The sequence below is a fragment of the Nyctereutes procyonoides genome, unplaced genomic scaffold (genome assembly GCF_905146905.1).
Source record: "Nyctereutes procyonoides isolate TBG_1078 unplaced genomic scaffold, NYPRO_anot_genome, whole genome shotgun sequence".
Taxonomy (NCBI): Eukaryota; Metazoa; Chordata; class Mammalia; order Carnivora; family Canidae; genus Nyctereutes; species Nyctereutes procyonoides.
In genome coordinates this window covers 28,547,656-28,567,094 of record NW_026575142.1, presented here as the reverse complement: position 1 = coordinate 28,567,094, position 19,439 = coordinate 28,547,656, and the positions used below count along the sequence as shown (strand labels likewise).

The 19,439-nt window shown below is 39.0% G+C and overlaps 1 protein-coding gene across 4 annotated transcripts in view; it reads left to right on the top strand.

Annotated features, from left to right (window-relative positions):
- Window positions 1-19,439, top strand: part of GPD2 (glycerol-3-phosphate dehydrogenase 2) — a 140,655-nt gene that overhangs the window by 56,093 nt on the left and 65,123 nt on the right. For all 4 annotated transcript variants that reach the window (XM_055308239.1, XM_055308240.1, XM_055308237.1 and 1 more), the window contains exons 3-6: window positions 2,160-2,331; window positions 16,261-16,385; window positions 17,660-17,757; window positions 18,812-18,975. In XM_055308239.1, coding sequence (XP_055164214.1) covers window positions 2,160-2,331; window positions 16,261-16,385; window positions 17,660-17,757; window positions 18,812-18,975 — 559 coding nt within the window. The remainder of the gene's footprint in view (window positions 1-2,159; window positions 2,332-16,260; window positions 16,386-17,659; window positions 17,758-18,811; window positions 18,976-19,439) is intronic.

Here is a 19,439-nt window from a genome sequence, read left to right as displayed (position 1 = left end):
GGACAGGGACCTTTTAGTATTACCAAGTTCTAATAACTTACATCATGATATAGTCCTTAAATTTTTTTCTTGAGTATTTCTATAAAACTTACCAAGCATAAAATGTCAGCTTTTTTTTTTTTTTTTTTTTATGTGTGAAAATGCTCTGGCAGTTTAGTCACTTGTCAGTCTTATGTCCAAGTCCTACCCATCTGTCATGGGCCAGTTGAATGCTCAAATGAAAGACCCTCCCTCCCTCACCAGAATGGCCATAGCCTGGTGCTTCTTTGTTTTACTTTGGCACTTGTTCTTTCTACATAGTTTTATATGTTTATATACTACATGCATATTATATATATGTATATATATATATATACACATATATATGTGTATAATTCTTCTTTTTCTTCATCTTCTTCTTCTTCCTCCTCTGCCTCTTCTCCTCCTCCTCCTTTGATAAGAGAAGGCAAACCCATGACAGAAAAATGTCACGTTTTCCAAAGCCTAGTGGTTACATTTATTTAGGAATTCTTCTTTTTCTTCATCTTCTTCTTCTTCCTCCTCTACCTCTTCTCCTCCTCCTCCTTTGATAAGAGAAGGCAAACCCATGACAGAAACATGTCACGTTTTCCAAAGCCTAGTGGTTACATTTATTTAGGTACCTTAAATGTATATAAATATGAGCATGGGGAAATGGTTATTAGTAGATGATGGGAAGAGTTATATAAAGGAGAATAAGATTTTTGTGGCTTGCAATTGGATTATATAGCCCGGAAATTTATGGCACCTGATTATAATCTTTTGTTTTGATGAGACTTATTAAAATGTGTTTTAAAAGTTTCCTTTTACATGCTATTAAATAAATTATTTAATAACTAATAACAACTATGGTGGTACTTTACATTTTACCAACTACCCTCATATCCTTCATCCATTCAGACTGAGGACGACTCAGAGATGTAGAGCTAGAGACATCACAGGGGTCTGTCTATCCCATTTTACAAATGAAGAAACTAAGCCCAGGGAGATAATGTGTCAAAAATCACACTGGTAAACAAAAGTGCCGAGTCCTAAGCTAGGACCCTCTAATCCAGGTTCCTTTCAACATCCTCTGTGGCTTCTAGATTTATTTTTATAGAAATCCAGTTGGTCCAACAGTAATGTAATTTAGAGGAAGGAAAATAGAAGTTACATACCTGTGGATAACTCACTGTTAGAGCAACATTAGCTGGTACTATTCACTGTAGTGATTAAACCTAGTATTAGCATTTTACTTCCCTATTTTTCTAGGCTTTTGACTCTAACTTCTGACAACTACTTTTTTTTTTAAGGCTAGCATCATTTTTTAAATTAAGGATAATAACTTACATTCTAATGAAAGAAAAAGTAGAAACAAGGAAGGTAATTATCCTTTAGAGGGGCAATAGCTGGCTTTAATTGTTTTATTGTTAAAGCTTTCAAAAATGGAAATAGTGTATATCAAAAATATAAAATCTATAATTTTATATTAAAACATTTAATGGGGAAGCCTCAGACTAAACTCCTTAAAAATATAATTTCTACTGGATATAGCTGATCATTTAAACAGGACAATAACTTCTGTCAAACAGATTCTTTTTTTAATTATATTGACCTAAACTCAAAGACCTCCAAGCTCTAGTATCTATTTTTGCCAGAGGAATTAAGGAATGAAGAACATACACTTTTAAGAAATTGCAGAAAGGCATAAAGTGCTTTTTTCCCTCCTCCTTTCAACACTTTTAAATGTTATCTGAATGAATTACTGCTATGGGGTAAAACATTTCCTTCTGTTCTCCTATAACTTGTCTTAGACTAAGTATTTGGGAATTGTTATCCCATGTAGGAAATAGTTGAACTTGGCCGTTTATGAAACCAAAACAAGCAGTTGAGATATACTGAACCTGAAACTAGGTGTTCCATGCCTAAATAGTTGTGGCTTATTAAAAACAAAACAAAATGAAACAAAACCTCTAGAATCTTAAGGACTTTTCTTTTCTACAAGATAGTTAGTCTTGTAATTCCATGTGGACGATGAAGTATGGTCTAGCTTTCGTATTGCTTGTCTCCATTACAAACTTCTTCTTTTAGTATAATGTAAAGTGTATTGCATTAGCATTCTACATGAAAAACTGAAAACGGACTTTGGACTTTTACATCAGGTGAACCTGGCCTATGTCGAAGCAGCAGAGTGCGTTTCAGAACCTGTTAACAGGGAGCCTCCTTCCAGAGAAGCTCAGCTACTGACTTTGCAAAACATGTCTGAATTCGATATCCTTGTCATTGGAGGAGGAGCAACAGGATGTGGCTGTGCACTAGATGCTGTCACCAGAGGTGAGTCTCCTTGTGGATAGATGTATTCCAGATAATGGTCTCATCTCCCCACACCTGGGTCCCCTAGTCAAACATGCAGTGTGCTTTGTATGCTAGTAAAGTCACATTTCTGTTGCATTTCCTGATTTTCCATCCTTTGTGAAGCATTTTCATATTTTTTAATATAGGCACCTGCACAATTTTAAAATTAAACACAGCTTATATTTTACACTTAAATGAATTTCTTTAAAAAGGAAAGTTTAAATTCCTATGAATTCATTATTTTGATGTTCCTCCTATTTCTTTCTAATCTCAGAAAGTAAATAACTTTTAATGAAATAAAAATATTTGTATATCATCTGATATCACATTTATGTCAGTGAAAGGTAAAAAAGATTTATTAAAATGAATTAATCTATTAAAATAATTGTTTTTGTTCCTCTATCTCTTAAAAGCATTTTTTCCTAGTGAAATACGGACTTCAGTTTGGGTAACTCGGGTTTATGTGACTTCATGATAGAACAGACTGTTGCTAACCTGTAGTTCTGTCTCAGGCACCCTATCAGTCAGCATTAGTAAAGGCATGATGAAAAAGCTCTTTAAAAATGGAAACATGACATGTAAAGAAAGAAATTTTAATATGGAACACCAGTGCTTTTCCATATGATATATTTAATAAAAATAGTCTGATTTTTAGTTGATTGTTTTTAGTGTGGAGTTTGTGGTGAAGGAAATCTGAATACATATCCCGGCTCAGCATCTTAATCAGATGTGTATATAGTTGTGAACACACACACACGCACACACACACGCACACACACACATGCACTTGGGCAGATAATTTCTGTAAGGTTCCTTGTCTTTCAGATAAGGAAAAAAATCATTCTTTGAATGTTGTGAGGATTAAATGTGAAGTCATGAAGATGACTTAAAAACAATGCTTGTGATATAAAATAGAGCTAAATAAATTATAGGTAGTATTTATAGCTACCATTTTTATTATTACTATTCTTTTTTATTTTAAGTACGCTTCACATCCAACGTGGAGCTTAAACTCATGACCCTGGGATTAAGAGTTGCAAGCTCTATGACCAAGCCAGGCAGGGGCCCCTGTAGCTATCATTATTAACATGAAGCCAAAGACTTTTTTTTTTTTTTAGTACTTTTTAAGAAGATTGTACTTATTTATTTACTTAGGATGGTGTCTATTTATTTTTACTTTAATATTTTATTTAAATTCAATTTTAGAAAGAGAGAGTATATGTGAGAGCCGAGTTAGGGGGAGGTGGATGGGGAAGGACCCTGAGTGTGGAGCCCACATGGGGCTCCATCCCATGACCCTGAGATCACCATCTCAACTGAAATCAAGAGTCAGTGGCTTAACCAGATGAGCCATCCAGGCACCCCTAAGGCAAGAGACTTTTAGAACCAGTTGTCCAGGAAAAGTAATCTTTGTGGTATCCTTAGATGTACCCTGTTGGGCTGGGCACTGTTGCAAGGAATTTTGACTCTGGATTATTTTAGTTAGTGTATCAGGTTCAGTATTTATTGCAATTTTGTATTCAATGGTAATACATTATATAGAATAATTCTCAGATTAAGTTACTGCCACCTCCACCATAGACTTAGTTGCCTTTTATACCTGGTAGTTTACTCTTAAGAAATGAATAAATTTGGGGTGCCTGGATGGCTCAGTGGTTGAGCGTCTGCCTTGGACTCTGGTCGTGATCCTGGGGTCCTGGGATCGAGTCCCGTATCAGGCTCCCAGCATGGAGCCTGCTTCTCCCTCTGCCTGTGTCTCTGCCTCTGTGTCATTCATGAATAAATAAATAAAATCTTTTGAAAAAATTAATAAGTTTCACAAGGTTTAGACATATGTGGTCAAGAAAGTGCCCTAGATTTACTATGCTAGCATAGGGTCAGCACTGAAGTTTTGATTCACAGAGACTTCACAGCTTAGTTCCTTTCTGTCACTTCCAAATAATGGTAAATCCCAAATATAGGCATTGGAATTTATTCTGTTGTCAGATAGGCCCCAACTTTCATATAACTCCCTGTTTACATCCATGGTTCATAATTTGTGCCACGTTTCCCTCGGACACATTAAACCAGATGGAAAGAATGGTTAGAGTTATGTCAAGGTATCAGAATTCACCTCTCTCCCCTGGAGGCCTGCGGAGGAGAGTGGAAGGGGAGGACATGTTTGTGATGTAATGGGACATCTCCTTTGGGGCTACCCCTCCCAGGAGGGAGAATTGACCAGGTGGTGATTTTTCTGTCCTAGTGAATCACTCCCCCAGTAGGATTCAGAAAAATATATTTTGGTGTTTCTGGTTATGTTTATGTTATGTACTGAAATATATAGCAGCTTGCTTTTCTTTTCTTCTTTTCTTTTCTTTTCTTTTTTTTCTTTTCTTTCTTTCTTTCTTTCTTTCTTTCTTTCTTTCTTTCTTTCTTTCTTCTTTCTTTCTTCTTTCTTTCTTCTTTTTCTTTCCTTTTTCTATTTTAGTTCCACAAATATTCACTGACTGCCTATTGTATGCATGGCAGTATGCAAGATACTAATGAGAACACACACTGGACTGACATAGTTGACACCTCTAAGGTGATCATAGTTCTACTTGTCTGGAGAGATCGAGTTACATGTTGGAGAGTATGTGCCTTCAAAAGATGTATGGGCATTATGGACACAATAAAGCTGAGGGTCATTATATCTGCAGAGAACTGTCAGGAGAGGGAAAGCTACTGTTTATGTTTAGCATAGGCAAACATTGCTTGGTGAAAGTATTCCCATCTGAGGGAACATGCAGGAGGAACCGCATGGAGTCAGTGTGTGTGGGAGACAGCACGTTTCCATTTGGAGCATCGAGTGTGTATGAGAGAAGCTGGGGGGGGGGGCGGGACTGGGACAAACAAAATAGAAGGAGGTAACTTGATGCTGTAGTAGGATATAAAGAAAGGAGCCAACATGTACAATTGTTTTCTTCCTTCCTACATCCCTCCCTCCCTCCTTTCTCTCTTTCTCCCTTTCTTTCGAGAGGAACAATTTGAATATTTCTGTGCATGCAGAGGAAAGAGCCTGTACAGGAGGAGAATCTTCATAGGCAAATAATAGAAGGCAGCATGTTGAACAAGCATATCAAAGATGTATCTTAGGTTTGGCAGGGAAATAAGGGACATCTCTCAGAGACAAAAACAAAGGGTAAAGATTCTAAGATATTAAAAAAGGAAGCTTGTGTGAGTACGGCTTATTCTTATACACACAAAAACAGAGATGTTCTCCTTATGGATAGGGGTAGGGGACTTCCATGTAGAAAAGATTTAGAACCACCCTATGGAAAATGTGATAGGGAGTTACTTTGCTGTGGTTAGAAAATGTAAGTTTGTTTTCTATGAAGGGTGTGTGTGTGTGTGTGTGTGTGTGTGTGTGTGTGTGTGTGTCCCCGGTATTGCTCAGAGTGGAGGCAGAAAATACACAGTGGGTAGAATGCAGAATGGAGAACTGACTGGATATCAATGATAGAAGGAGAAAATGAGAGAGGATTCTTTGAAGGCAGAGGGCTTTGTTTAAATGGAAACCTAGAACTGATTGGGGGAGTTGAGGGGCATTAGAGAGCCAGCTTCCTTCAAAAAATTAGGGTAGGTTGCAGGATTGAGTGCAATGATAATAAGGCAACCAATATTCTTTTGTGCCTTTTCTTCCTTTTCTCCTTTTAAAAAGTCTCACTTTCTAGATTTATATCTTTTTCAAAACGTAGGCAAGATCGTACTATAGTCATTACTTTGCAGCCTGTTACTCTCAAATAACAGTATATTTAACCATCTTTACAGGTAAAAGGTATTCATTCTTTTAAATGGCTGAAGAATTCATCCCAAGGATGTTCTTTAAGTTTCAAGTTTTTTGTTTGTTTGGCTTTGGTTTTGTTTTGTTTTGTTTTTCCTGTTTTAAAGCAAAACTGTTTGTGAGTCAAGCACTGATCTAGCTCTGAGAAGTAGATTAATAAGATGTCGTTTTGTCCTCCAGGAGATTGTAGTTTGTTAGTCATTGCTGAACAAGTGCATTTTTCTTTCCTTTGGGCAGTGAGCAGGACATTAACTGGTGTGTGAGCCCATGATCAAAGTCATATGAGGATAGTGATGGTGATGATGGTACGCTGGTGATGATGGCTTTGGGAAGACAGGAGTTTCCAGAGACTGGCTGTTGACCAGTTCGTAACAATTGGCTGAATGTCTTTTTATGTATATGGAGTTTTGTCTGCAGAATATGCCTTATAAAAGGGTTGGATAAACCTCAGTTTGTATTTCTTTTATTACACTGGTATCCCTTGGGGGGTAGGATTTATAATTAAAATGTATAGAGATGCTGAAGTTAATCTGTATTTATCCTTTTACTACAATTTCTGATCATATCAGTAGCCCTCTGAAGTGTGAAATAATCATGGGCATTTGGTTAATGAATTGTGCACTGTTGCTGTTCATTCATGGAATTTGCTCTTTTATTATATTTGATGCTTCACTTAACAACAAATTTTGCTTTCTCTGCGTTTGATATGTTTTTACCAAATTATTCCTGATTGTATCCATTAATCTTTAGTCACATTTGACAAAAATAAATTACTGTGATCTTTTAAAGTTACCAGTAATAATTAGATTTTTCAGGACATCAAAGTTTTGGGGGAACCACTAGATGTTAAAGGGCTTGTATAGAAATGTTTGCACAAGCTTTTTGATGAAATACTATGCCCAAATGCAATTTTGGTAATGGATAAACAAAGACTGTAGAAGGCAAGGAAAAAGTCATGAAGTCTTCCTAATGAACATTTATTTGCATTCTTACCCTCTGCATTTTCTTGGGAATCAATTTTCATTTGTTTCATTTGGGAATATGATTTTATAAACATAATATGCACAATTCTCGTCACGTTCTTCTGCAGGTTTCCAGGATCAATAGAAATTGCTTCTCTGTTTAACACTGTGTCCAGTCTCTGGGCAGGAGCCCAGCCTTGACGCGCAGTTCGAGGCAGTCTGCCCCCTGTGAGAGCTGGAATGAGGAAAATCTGATAAATATAATCACCCCCTCAGGGTCCTTCAAGGTGTCTTTTCAGTTCATTTTGTTTTTTTATGTGACTTTACCTCTATGTATCAGGGATCACCTATTTTTTGGTTTAAAACCAGATTTATAACATTTAACCTTTATGGCTTTTAATTCAAATTCCAGAGAATACTGCCTCTTGCAGGAGGGAAATGTTAGCTGTAGTTCTCTTGTTCCTAAAGGGTATACATACTTTTAGTTTATGAATGGTTTATGTCTGGTAGTTCCTCAATTCTCAGTTCCTGCACTCTAACATGGTATAGCCCAGTGATTAAGGACACGGGTTATGGAATTAAAATGAAGTGGGATCAAGTCTTGGCTTCATCATTTACTAGCTTTGTGAGCTTCTGCCAAGTGTCATAACCTTATAGAGAGCCTCCAGGTTTTCAGACATAAATGAAAGAGAACAATAAGACTTTTCTGCATAAGTAAAGGTTTGTAAAAGGGTGGAGATATGTGCATCGTAGGAAAAGTACAGAAGAGGGAGAGCCTGGGAAAATAGTGCATTCTGGGAATTAGGAGCCTACACCCTCAACCTCTTCTACTTCCACGCCTCTGTCACCACGACGGAAGAGAGAATCCTATTTTGGGACAGTGGACTTGCAACAGATGAAAGTTTGCTGTTTGCTGAACAGTACTAGTTAGACCAGATTGCAAATTCCTACTAAAATTTGTTGGAAATTTAATGTAATTTTAATTAATATACTGATTGTCTTTGACAAGAACCAGAGGCAGGACTTGGAAAATTGTGCTAAAGTTTATCTGGAAAAATAAGCCTCTGAGACCTATTGGAATGAATTTTGAAAAAGAGTAATGATGAAAGATACAGAGATCTATCGGGTATTAAAGTGTATTTTAAAGCTACTTTTATTAAAATAGTTTGCTAAATGAACATAGAGATAAATGAAACAAAAGAGCCTAGAAATCTAAATACATAAAATTTAGAATATGATAAAGGCAGCATTTCAAATCCTTCATTATTGGTTATTTAATAAGTGGTGTTAGAATATATATATAAATATATACATATATATCTTCTATTTGTCATGTTCCAAGTGAACCAAGGATGTAACAAAAAAACACCATTAAACTATTAGAAGAAAGTGTATGTGAATATTTTTTAAGAAATGGAACAAGAATGGTATTTTGGTATTAAAATGGTATTTTTAAGCAGGACACCAACACTGTCATTTTCCATTTGGAAATTTTGCTAAATCTGATTTAAAACAATTAGAATTTATCTGTGGCAAAAATATAATAAACCTTTGAGACTGGGAAATTATTTATAACTTATCAGACTGGGTTTGTTTCATATTTTTTCAACTTCTCTATATCCTTTATCTTTAGTATGTCTATGATAAACAGTGGATAGCTAGATTCTTCTGTATTTTTTTTAAGTTTGTTCATTTGAGTAATCTCTGTACCCAGCATGGGGCTTGAACTTATAACCCTAAGATCAGGAGTCCATGCTCTTCCAACTGAGCCAGCCAGGAGCCAGGGGATTTTTTTTTTAATGCTTAATAAAGAGAATCTATCTTTATTTTTTTATTAAGATTTTTATTTTGATTCCAATTAGAATCTGTCTTTAACAAGGTGAGTCTGATCCATTTAAAGATAGATTCTATTAAGCATAAAAAAAGAATGGAATTTGAATTATTTCCATTTGTTTGGATGCTGTATGAATTTATTTTGTATTTTTTACCTTACATCTTTTATTTTGCCACTTTTCCTTCCTTCCTTTCATTCATTTGAAATCACGTTTATATAACTCTGTTTCCATACCTTAAATTGTACACATAGAGTCCTTTCCACTCTTGAGTCCCATCAGAGACTTTTCTCAGAGCCAAATTGAGGCTCTTACCCTGTGTTGATATTGGGTATTGTACAGATTGATTGCTGAGCCAGCTGATGGTGCTTTGGCTTAGGTGATGCTCTCTGTGTCCGTCTTCCTATATCCTAGATATGTCCCCACAGATAGTCCACAGCCCCGGACAGTGGTCATCAGAAGCATCTCCACCAGAAATTCAGATACTTAGTCCAGCTTTCTTACCTCTCCTTGCAAGGGAGACTTGTATTCCTCTTGCCCTTCAGGAATTGAATTTTTGGATGCTTTTGCCTATTTCAGACCCAGAGCTCAGCAAGACGGAGGCTTTTGGCCTCCCTACTCCACTCTGAATTTCTGCTGCATTTCTGATCCAAAGTGTGTTTATTTTTGAGTCAACCTTGTTCTTTAAATATACATAGAGATTATTTTCTCTGTGTTTGCAGAAGAGGAGGAGTTCAAAGTTGAACTCATAATGCCATATCGATCTAAATTTTACTTACAGCAATATATAATAGCAAAAACCTGAGGCCTGGTTTAATAAATTGGGTACATTCCATCATCGAAAAGAGGTTTATATGCATTTTCAGGAAATGGCTAAAATGTATTATAAATTGGAAAACAAGTTGTGAAGAATAATGAGTTTGTTAATCGTATTTGTGTTTAAAGCAAAATGGTACACAGGTTGTATACTATCATAAGCATAAAAGTTTCTGGAAATATATATGGGACATTTCTATTGTTAATGTTGTCTACATCTGAATTTTGTAACTAGGAAGCCAGTAGTATATTAGTCTCTCCTTTCATCTGTCTCAGTTGTTTGGATAGTCTTCCTCTCTTTGAAGACCAGCAATTTTTATAATAAAAAAGTAAAAAGAGGAAGCACTAACAGCAACTCCCTTCTTCCCTCATAACTGTATTATTCAAATTAATGTTATAGCTTAATACATTTTTGTATCTCCATAGTCTGTGTGTACTTAAGGAACACAAAGTGTGTTAAGGATACATTCTACTGTAACGTGACGTCTCCTTTAATAGTTTATCTGTTTCTTAATATAAAAATAGTAATAGATATGAAATAACTAATCCAATAATAATTCTGTAAAATGCTAACCTTCATTGTTAGAAAAAAACTAGGCCAACACATACAATTGAGACTGCGAGGATTAACAAGCCAGGTATACTTTGCGCTCTAGAAGAGTTATTTTTTTAAGAGATTGATCCTTCATATAAAATGGTCAGCCTTTGGCATAGTCCCTTGTCTTACTAATGGCATTGGCTTTCTCATATCCAAGGGTAAGTGCCCAAAGCTTTTCTACAGAAAGATAAACTTTCCCTTCCTTAAACTGCAGCATTTCTCCTTCATGGGGTATGTGGCTTTAATACATATGCTATGGTACTAATGTACAGAGTATTTAAATTTTTTGATTTGTAGATTACCTTGGTGCCTCTGCTAGGTAATTCACAGGGGTTAATATCTCCTTTCTGTTTAAAAAATATCTAAATAATGCCATATCTGAAAATTTATTCTAATGGAATAATTAAAAATGCAAAGATTTTAAATGAAAATATGTTGCAGTACTATCTGTGATAGTGAAGGTATGAAATAACCCAAATGTTCAAAAATAGGAAATTGAATATAAATCATTGTAAATATTTAGTGTAATACTATTCGTACATTAAAAATGAAATTATAGAAAAATATGTATTGACATGCAGAGATGTTTACAATAAATAATGTTAAATGAAAAAAATGGAATATATCATATGATCCTATTTTTGTAAAAATGTACATATGTGATTATATCCATGCATAGAAAATGTGAACGTTTAAATGTTCACAAATGTCAACTAACTATGGTTATCTCTAAGTGGTGCGATTACAGGAGAGTTTTATTTTGTTCTCTTTACTTCTCTGCATTTATTATATTGAGCATGTTTTCATGCATAATAAGATAATCAGTAAAAGGTATTAAAATATACTTCTGTTCTGTATCATGTTGTGAAAGTTAAATGTCGTACCATTCTTCCCCTTAGAAGGTAATTAATTATGCCTCCATATTCATTCAACTGTCTTGAGCCACGTATTGGTTTAGTTGGAAGTGCGTGGTACCTAGATGTCCTCACTTAGGTCCAAAAAGGCAAAGCTATGGCCCTTGCCATACATCACTCAGGACACAGTTTGAACTCGGTAGAAGATGGGTTGAAGATGATGGAAAGGAAGATTTCACTTGACCTGAAGGATTTTTTTTTTAATTTGTTTATTCATGAGAGACCTAGAGAGAGAGGCAGAGACACAGGCAGAGGGAGAAGCGGGACTCGATTCCGGGACCCCAGGATCACGCCCTGAGCCACAGGCAGATGCTCAACCACTGAGCCTACCTATCCCTCATTTGACTTTATTCTTCCGCTGTAGCTAACCTTGTTATTCCACCTCAGATTTTTAGAGTCATTTCACTCCAAATATTAATACTTCACCACTGTCATGAAATTCCTACTACTGTGAACACCTATTAAAAGCAATCAATAATAAAAATAAATTAATTAAATAACTAAATGTTCTGGTTCATCTCGGCAGTGACAGAGCTCATTGCTTTCCATGAAAAGCAACTGCTAAAAAGAAGAGGGGGAAAAAAGGCTATTCACCATAGAATCTTGGACTAGTTTAGGTGAATTACTGTACATGCACAGAGAGGCCAGCCCCTCACTGCCAGCCCCTGGGGAGCCTGTTCTTTCTATGCTAAGGGAAGATCTTCCCGAACTCCTCAGATCCACAGCCAGCCAGGAGGAGTTGTTTGAAGCCTTGGGTACATTATTTGACGACCTTCAAACTGAATTATTTTATCTAAGAGCACAACATGTTAGTATTAAATGTTACTTAAAAATACTGTTTGTTCTCTTTAAGACGGTAAAGCAGTACCCTTTTTTCACTGCCTTGCTTTATACTTAAAAGTATCAGAAAATGGAGTTCTTAATTTTGATCAGTAATTTTTGAGGGGAGGAAAATTTTGGAGTTTTGAAAGGTGAAACAGAAAGGAGCACATTAGGTAATGGAACTGTGCAATATTATAAGGCTTTTTAAAATTTCATTGTCTTTGCTGTGGTCAGTTCATCAGTTAAAAAACATTTATGAGAAACATCTTTTTCTTTTTTAAGATTTTATTTATTTATTCATGAGAGATACAGAGAGAGGCAGAGACACAGGCAGAGGGAGAAGCAGGCCCTCCGGGGAGCCTGATGTGGGACTCGATCCTGGGACCCCGGGGATCACACCCTGAGCCAGATGCTCAACCACTGGGCCACCCAGTCGTCCCGAGAAACAAATCTAATAATGTCTTGATTTTGCATCACTTTCCTCCTCCCTCCTTCCATTGTTCGTTCTCATTCAATAAAAGTGAGAAATTATTTAGTGTGTAATAGCAGTTGAAAATTTAAATATATGTTTTTTCAAATATCTGGGTATTTGTGTGTGTGTGTGGTTCTGAAAACTTTTGGTAGTACTTTTAGGTTACATAGTGCTTGAGTATATCAATTTAGCTATGACTTTGGAGGTTAAATTTTTATGTTTTCTTGCTCTGGAAGGAGCGTTATCATTTCACTCCAGAAATTCTGGTGGGTAGCTGATGATATGACACTAGAAATAATAGGACAAGCAAAACAGCCGGGTTTGACAGAGAAGCCCATTTTAACTTTTGTTGGTATTCACTAGGGTTTCTCACATAAATACATGTGAAGAACTTTTTTAAATGTCCAATACTTGCAAAAGCAGTTTTGAGGCTTTAAAGTGTTAGCTCTCACTTACATATCCTGAAATATCCTCCTGAGATGGCTTGCTAATTCCTAGAGTAGTTCCCTGCCTCACACTCTGTCAGTTTAGGAAAGAAAAAAAAAAAAATCCTTCCTGATAACATAACATGATAAGCCCATAAAATTCTCTCTTCACATCACTCTCCAGTACCATCTACTGCCTTGTGAGGCTGGACTCTTTATTGCCCTACTCCTGCCCTATGGCACATCCCCTAAATGATGTGCCTCCAGCTCTTCTCCAGCACAGCCTATCCTCCACTCCCACAGGGGTTTGTGTTTCTCAAAACAATATCTGAGAATTTCTGGAAAAATAAAAATAAAATAAAAATAAAAAGTAAAAATAAAATCTTAAAAAAAAAAAGGATAACTTGTAGCTGAGTACAGTGTTCAGGACCGTGCATCTGTGGCACTGATGCCAAGTCTTGTGCTTTCTAACAAAGTATTTGCTACTCAAACCGATTCATGACTTGGAGCCACGTTCTCAGAGGCATTTTCCTGTCAGGAGACTCTGATCCTACTTACTTGTGAGAAACAACTGCAGGTGGGACAGAGCCCAAATTCCCTAATGTGGATGTACGGCCCTTTGTGACCTGCCTCTTACTCTTCCTCCCCCTAGATCTTCACATCGTCCCCAGCCCCAACGTGACAAGTGGCCCCCCAGTGAGCTGGGCCATCTCGAGCATTTGCCTTTCTCGTGCTTAAGATTTTATTTACTCCAGAGAGAGAGAGAGAGAGAGACCCAGGCAGAGGGAGAAGCAGGCTCCCTGCAGGAGCCCGACTCGGGCCTCGACCCCGGGTCCCCGGGGTCACGCTCTGGGTCAGGGCGAGTGCTCAGCCGCTGGGCCCCAGGCGGCTTACGTGCTGTGCTGGCTCTTGCCCGCGTTCATCCCCGCCAGCGGCTGCCCCCTAAACTCAGCCCTTCCTGCAGCCCCCGGCCCAGGTACCAGTGACAGTGTCGGCTGTGCCCGCGGTTCTTGTTCACGCGGGAGTCGTGCCATCAGCAAACGACGCCAACTTCTTGGCGTGGACCGCGTGCCATCGCCCAGCCCAGCGGGTCGGGCGGCCGTGCTTCCAGCAAGTCCCGCCCCTGGGCACGACTCCCCTCCGCCCGGCCACGCCTCGCTCCTTGTGACCCGAAGCCTGGGGGCCGCCTCGAGTCCGCGGCCCTGAAACGCGGCAGCCTGCTGCCTCCCGGCCAACCAGAGCGGGCAGCGGAGCGGAAGTTGGCCAACCAGAGCCGGCAGGGGACCGGAAGTCGGCAACCAGAGCGGCCAGGGGAGCGGAAGTCGGCCGAGCAGAGCCAGCAGGGGACTGGAAGTCGGCCGAGCAGAGAGGCCAGGGGAGCGGAAGTCCAGGCCCCCGGGCCTTCAGGGCAGAGGTGCCTCCCCTGCCTCCTGCCGTGAGGAGCCGGCAAGGTCGGGCCTGCGCTCAGGGAGGGGGTCATGCCGGGAGGGGGCGCCATGGGCGGGGGGGTGGTTGGTGGCGAGTGCTTGGCCCTGCCTCCTGGCCTCGTGGGCCGGGCCCCGGATTCCGCGGTGGCTGACAGGCCTCGCTGAGGGGCGGGTTCCCAGGTGCCGCGGGAGGTGGGGCCCGGGCCCGCGAGAGCCGTCGCCTCGGACAGAGGAGCCGCTGAGCAGAGCATCCCAAGAGCTCGCCCCCGCGCCCCTGACCGCGGTTTTAGGCGGGGCTCCCGGTTTCCCTCCAGGCCCGAGTAAGAGCGGGGTCCTCTGTGTTCTCCAGTCTCGCGCCTGTAAAACTGCCGCGCTCTCCCCGCGTGTCTGGGCGGGAGCGGCTCTGCGGCTCGTCCACCGGACTCCGGCCTAATGCCCGCCCGGGGCCTGCCTTGTAGGTTCCCAATATCCTTGTTAAAAAAAAAAATTATATATATATATATATGTATATGACGCATTTTTCTGTTTTTTTGTTTTTTGTTTTTTTTTTTTTTTCAAATACATTCAGTACTAAGTTTACTAAGCGCATCTGATAGAGTTTCCACAGTTGAGACTTCGACAGATCCTTGCCTGGCATAAATGCTTCCGAAGTGTGACCTGAGGCTACAGCACCTGTGATTTCTGTGTTATTTTGCTAGTTAGTTAGAGCATTAGTGGTTTTGCCCTTGAATCAAAGTTCTCTACTTTTTCCTCCGTGGTTTCCAAATATTTTGTCCTCTTGAGTCAAGGGAATTGCCCTGATTTTACGATGACATTTGGGTACGATATTTAAACTGTTAAAAGTTGTAAGAACGACCCTTTGGTATTAAATGTAATGAGTGGTTCTGAATTGAATACATGCACAGATTATCTTATATGGGCTTTGTGAGCCCAGACTGTTCTGGTTGCATATTCTCATTGTAACTGACCCTGCCATTCTCTCATCCCCTGTGAGTACACCCGGCTGTGACAGTGCCTCGTGGCTTGGTGTTGGTATCCACTTTGCATCTCTAACTGGTGTATGACACTTGCAGTACTTACTGTTGGTCCCAGCCAGGCCTGAAGAAGCAGGGATGACTCTAAGAAAACAAAACAAAGCTGGTTTCATCCCTACGGGATTTATTGCAACCCTCAAAGAAAGGGGCAGAGATAAGACTCCTAGAACCAACGTGTGTCTCTGCTCACCTTCATCTTTACCCAGAATACTGTCTTGTCTTTACTCATGGATACTCTGCACGGGGTCTATTGGTTCTGGCTAGTATTTTTCTTTATGATTCTATCATACTATGCTTGCATGTCTTAAACTATGAACCCCTCAGTGTCAGAGGTTATTCTCTTCCTTCTTCCCTTTTGGTGCTTTTGGTCCCCCCCCCCCCCCATTTTATGGGAATGAAGGGCTGGAATGGGTGAGAGACTTGTAATGAGGGATGAATGTGAGTTCCACAAGGCTTCAAAACCACACTGAGTTAACTCTACATGGGTCAGGATGGGTGCCAGGCTCTCCTTTGACCCTCTGGGTGCCCCAGAGTATGTTACTGCCATGAAATTGTACTGTAATATTTTCTAGTTGTGATTCATTCACAGTTTAATATGCTTCTAGTTCTGGTTTGACTTTTCCCCCAGGAAGAGGCTAAAATCTCTTCATTATAATATAGACAGTGTACTGCACTTTGAATACAAATTTATCCATGTTCAGAGTAATTTTTCTTGTGATTGTCTCTACCCTGGAGAAGTGCCTTTAATGAATTACATACAAATTGTGTAATTTAAGAAGTTAATTTGGTTTTCTGGTTACACAGGACTAAAAACAGCCCTTGTAGAAAGAGATGATTTCTCATCAGGGACCAGCAGCAGAAGCACTAAATTGATCCATGGTGGTGTGAGATATCTTCAGAAGGCTATCATGAAGTTGGATATTGAGCAGGTAATTGTGTATGCTGGTTGTTAAACAAAAATTGCGACTATGCTTTTTTCTACCCAATTAAATCAGTTTTTTTTTTTTAATGGCTTTTAACGTTTCTTCCTATTGGAAATACCTATTTAGAGTGTATTCTGCTGGAATATCTTTCGGGAGAGGTGTGCCCGGCTCTTTCCTGTAGCTTCGCGTTTATGGGTAATCAGGGGCTTTTTCTATGCAGGTGCATCAAGGTAGCAGATTTACAGAATCACCTTTGGATATGTTGCCTTTTATCAATTGTGATTGTTTGTTTGTTTGTTTTGCCAATGGTTAACAAATTGCTACTTCCGAGACAATTTCGGGGAGGGCGGCTCTGTTGTAATACAGAAGTGTTAAATTGATCCTCTTAACTCTAAGTGCAATCATACGCTCATATTGTCACTGACATATTCTTAAGGAAAAGATGATCTGAGTCATGCTTTTCTTATGTCACACTTTATTGTGTCCAGTCTGCCACCATTTGAAAACTGCCAAGGCAGTGTGGAAGATGACATTTCCCAGAGGGGTAAAAAAAAAAAAAAATCAGCTGAACTCCCTATCTGCTTCTGGTACATGAAAACCACAGCAGTGCTAACTTGACATTGTCAGTTTCGAACGTGTCCTCTTTTCTTCCGTGTCTCTTCGGCATCATAATGGATGCAAAGAAAAGAGCATTAGACTTAGAATCCGATGACTTGTGATGTGTTATTTATTCAATTTCTATGCACCTCAGTTTTCTCATTTTTAAATTAGTGTTATAATAGTAATGCTGGCTTTTCAGAGAGGCATAACAAGGGAAAAAGAGTCAAGATGAAAGCCTTTCTGTAAACTATAAAATACTGTGCAACTCCTAAGTACCATCTCTGCTGTGTTAGTGGAGGCAAGAAGGGGACGTTTAGCATGAATTGGAACATCTGTTATTTCTTACAGGGGGAAATATTATAGAGGACTGAGAGGGCGGACAATACAGAGAATGCAAGATAAATTGTTACAATAATCTTGTAACTCCAGTCAGGAAAATATCTTACACCTGGGAACTCTGACAGCATGTTTTTCTCCTATGCAAATACAGTTAAGGTTTCTAAAAAATCTTTCAGGTTGACAGCATGATGTATTATTAGAAATTTGATTAGGAGGGAGCTATCCTCACTCAGAGGTAGAGAGGTTTCTGTGTATCAATCAGTTGGCAGGGTGTCTATTTGCCATTTGAAAATATTATGATCTGTTACTGCCAAACTAATTTTCTCTGTTTTGCTTTTCAGTATAGGATGGTAAAAGAAGCCCTTCATGAACGTGCCAACCTACTAGAAATTGCTCCCCATTTATCAGCTCCGTTGCCTATAATGCTTCCAATTTACAAGTAAGCCTTTCGGTATCATCTTTATGCTACTTGCTCAACTGAGGTCAATAGAACAACACAGTTTTAATGGAAATAGTCCCTCAATGTGTATTTCTTAATGTATTTTTTTTTTCTTAATGTATTTTTAATTGGTCCTAATCTTTAGTCCTCTTCAAATGTTTGCCTTTGTTGTGTTTAAAAGCATGGCTTTTCCAAAATTCCCCTTTTCTGACCCACCTCTTAGGACTAGATCTTGAAGGCTGAGGAGGTTGTATTCTGTGTTTATATTTAGTGGTTTCTTACCCCAGTTTACTGAGAGCCTAGAAGAGCAACTGCATTTGCACCGGGGAACAGAAGAGGGTCATTTGCAGACTAAAATGCATAGCCAAGAAGTATCTTGCTGCAAAATCTGAACCTAACATGTACCAATTCGAAGCTTAAACCCTTTTGGTTCATTTTAAATGTTCAAATGAACCAGAACTAAAGTTTGGTTTAGAGGTGTCAGATTATAGATTACAAAACCCAGTTTTCCTGGTGGTGTTGGAGCTGTCCATGAAATTGCCTTAAGTTGGGATATAGGTAATATGAAACAGTGGTTTGTGTAACTGCTACCCACATGAGTTGTGAGTGCCTAGAAACAGGTTTTGTCATTTCTGTCCATATTTTGTCATAGACTGCTTAGAACATCTTAAGCCAATGAATCTCTGTACTCTAGGTGCACATTAGCCTCACCCAGGCCCCCAACCTTCGTCCACTTAAAGCAGTCTCCAGACATGTGAGACCCAGGTATCTGTAATTATGGCTGATGATCCCCAGAGAATTCTCAGATGAGGCCAGGTCAAAAGCACTGCTTTAGGGATGATTCCTGTAAAGTCTCACTGATTCATTTACTTATGTAATTCAGCTCAGTTGGTGTCAAAAACAGTCACGCAGTTCCTCCTGTTTCTTTTGCAGTAAGTACACATCTAGATACACTTTGCTTTTCTTAAATGAAAAGTATATTATAACTTAAAGTGGCATTCTATAATGTTCTGCTCTGTGTCTCAAGAAACCTTTCTCCCTATTTATGCTGTAGGTGGTGGCAGCTACCTTACTACTGGGTAGGAATCAAGCTATATGATCTGGTTGCAGGAAGTAATTGCCTGAAAAGCAGTTATGTCCTCAGCAAATCGAGAGCCCTTGAGCATTTCCCAATGCTCCAGAAGGACAAACTGGTAGGAGCAATTGTCTACTATGACGGTACGTGATTTTCTTTCTACAAGACACTTTTCTCTTACTCGTGACCCTTTTAGTATGTTCTTAATGAGATAGTTTTGCATTCTTAATTTTAATGCTGATCTTCTACAGCACACAAACACGTGTGCGTGTGCACACACACTCACCATTTCGTCTAATACTAGCTGAAAAACTACCTATGGCGTTTTGCTTTTAGTATTGTTTGTTTTTGCATATTCTTTTTCTTCTTTCATTTCTGCTTGTGTCTCATGGTTGGTTTGGTTCATTTTCCATCATTATGAATTTGGACCCCACCCACATGCCATTTAATTTGTTATATGTTTGCCAGTGAATACTTGCCTTATGAATATATTATAATGTTGAAAGCAGCTGAGGATCTGTTAGTTTTTCTAGATGAAACCTCTATTTTCAAGGGGTTATAAACCTAGGGAAAAATGCCCCCTGGGCTGAAATTGACATGTTTGTAT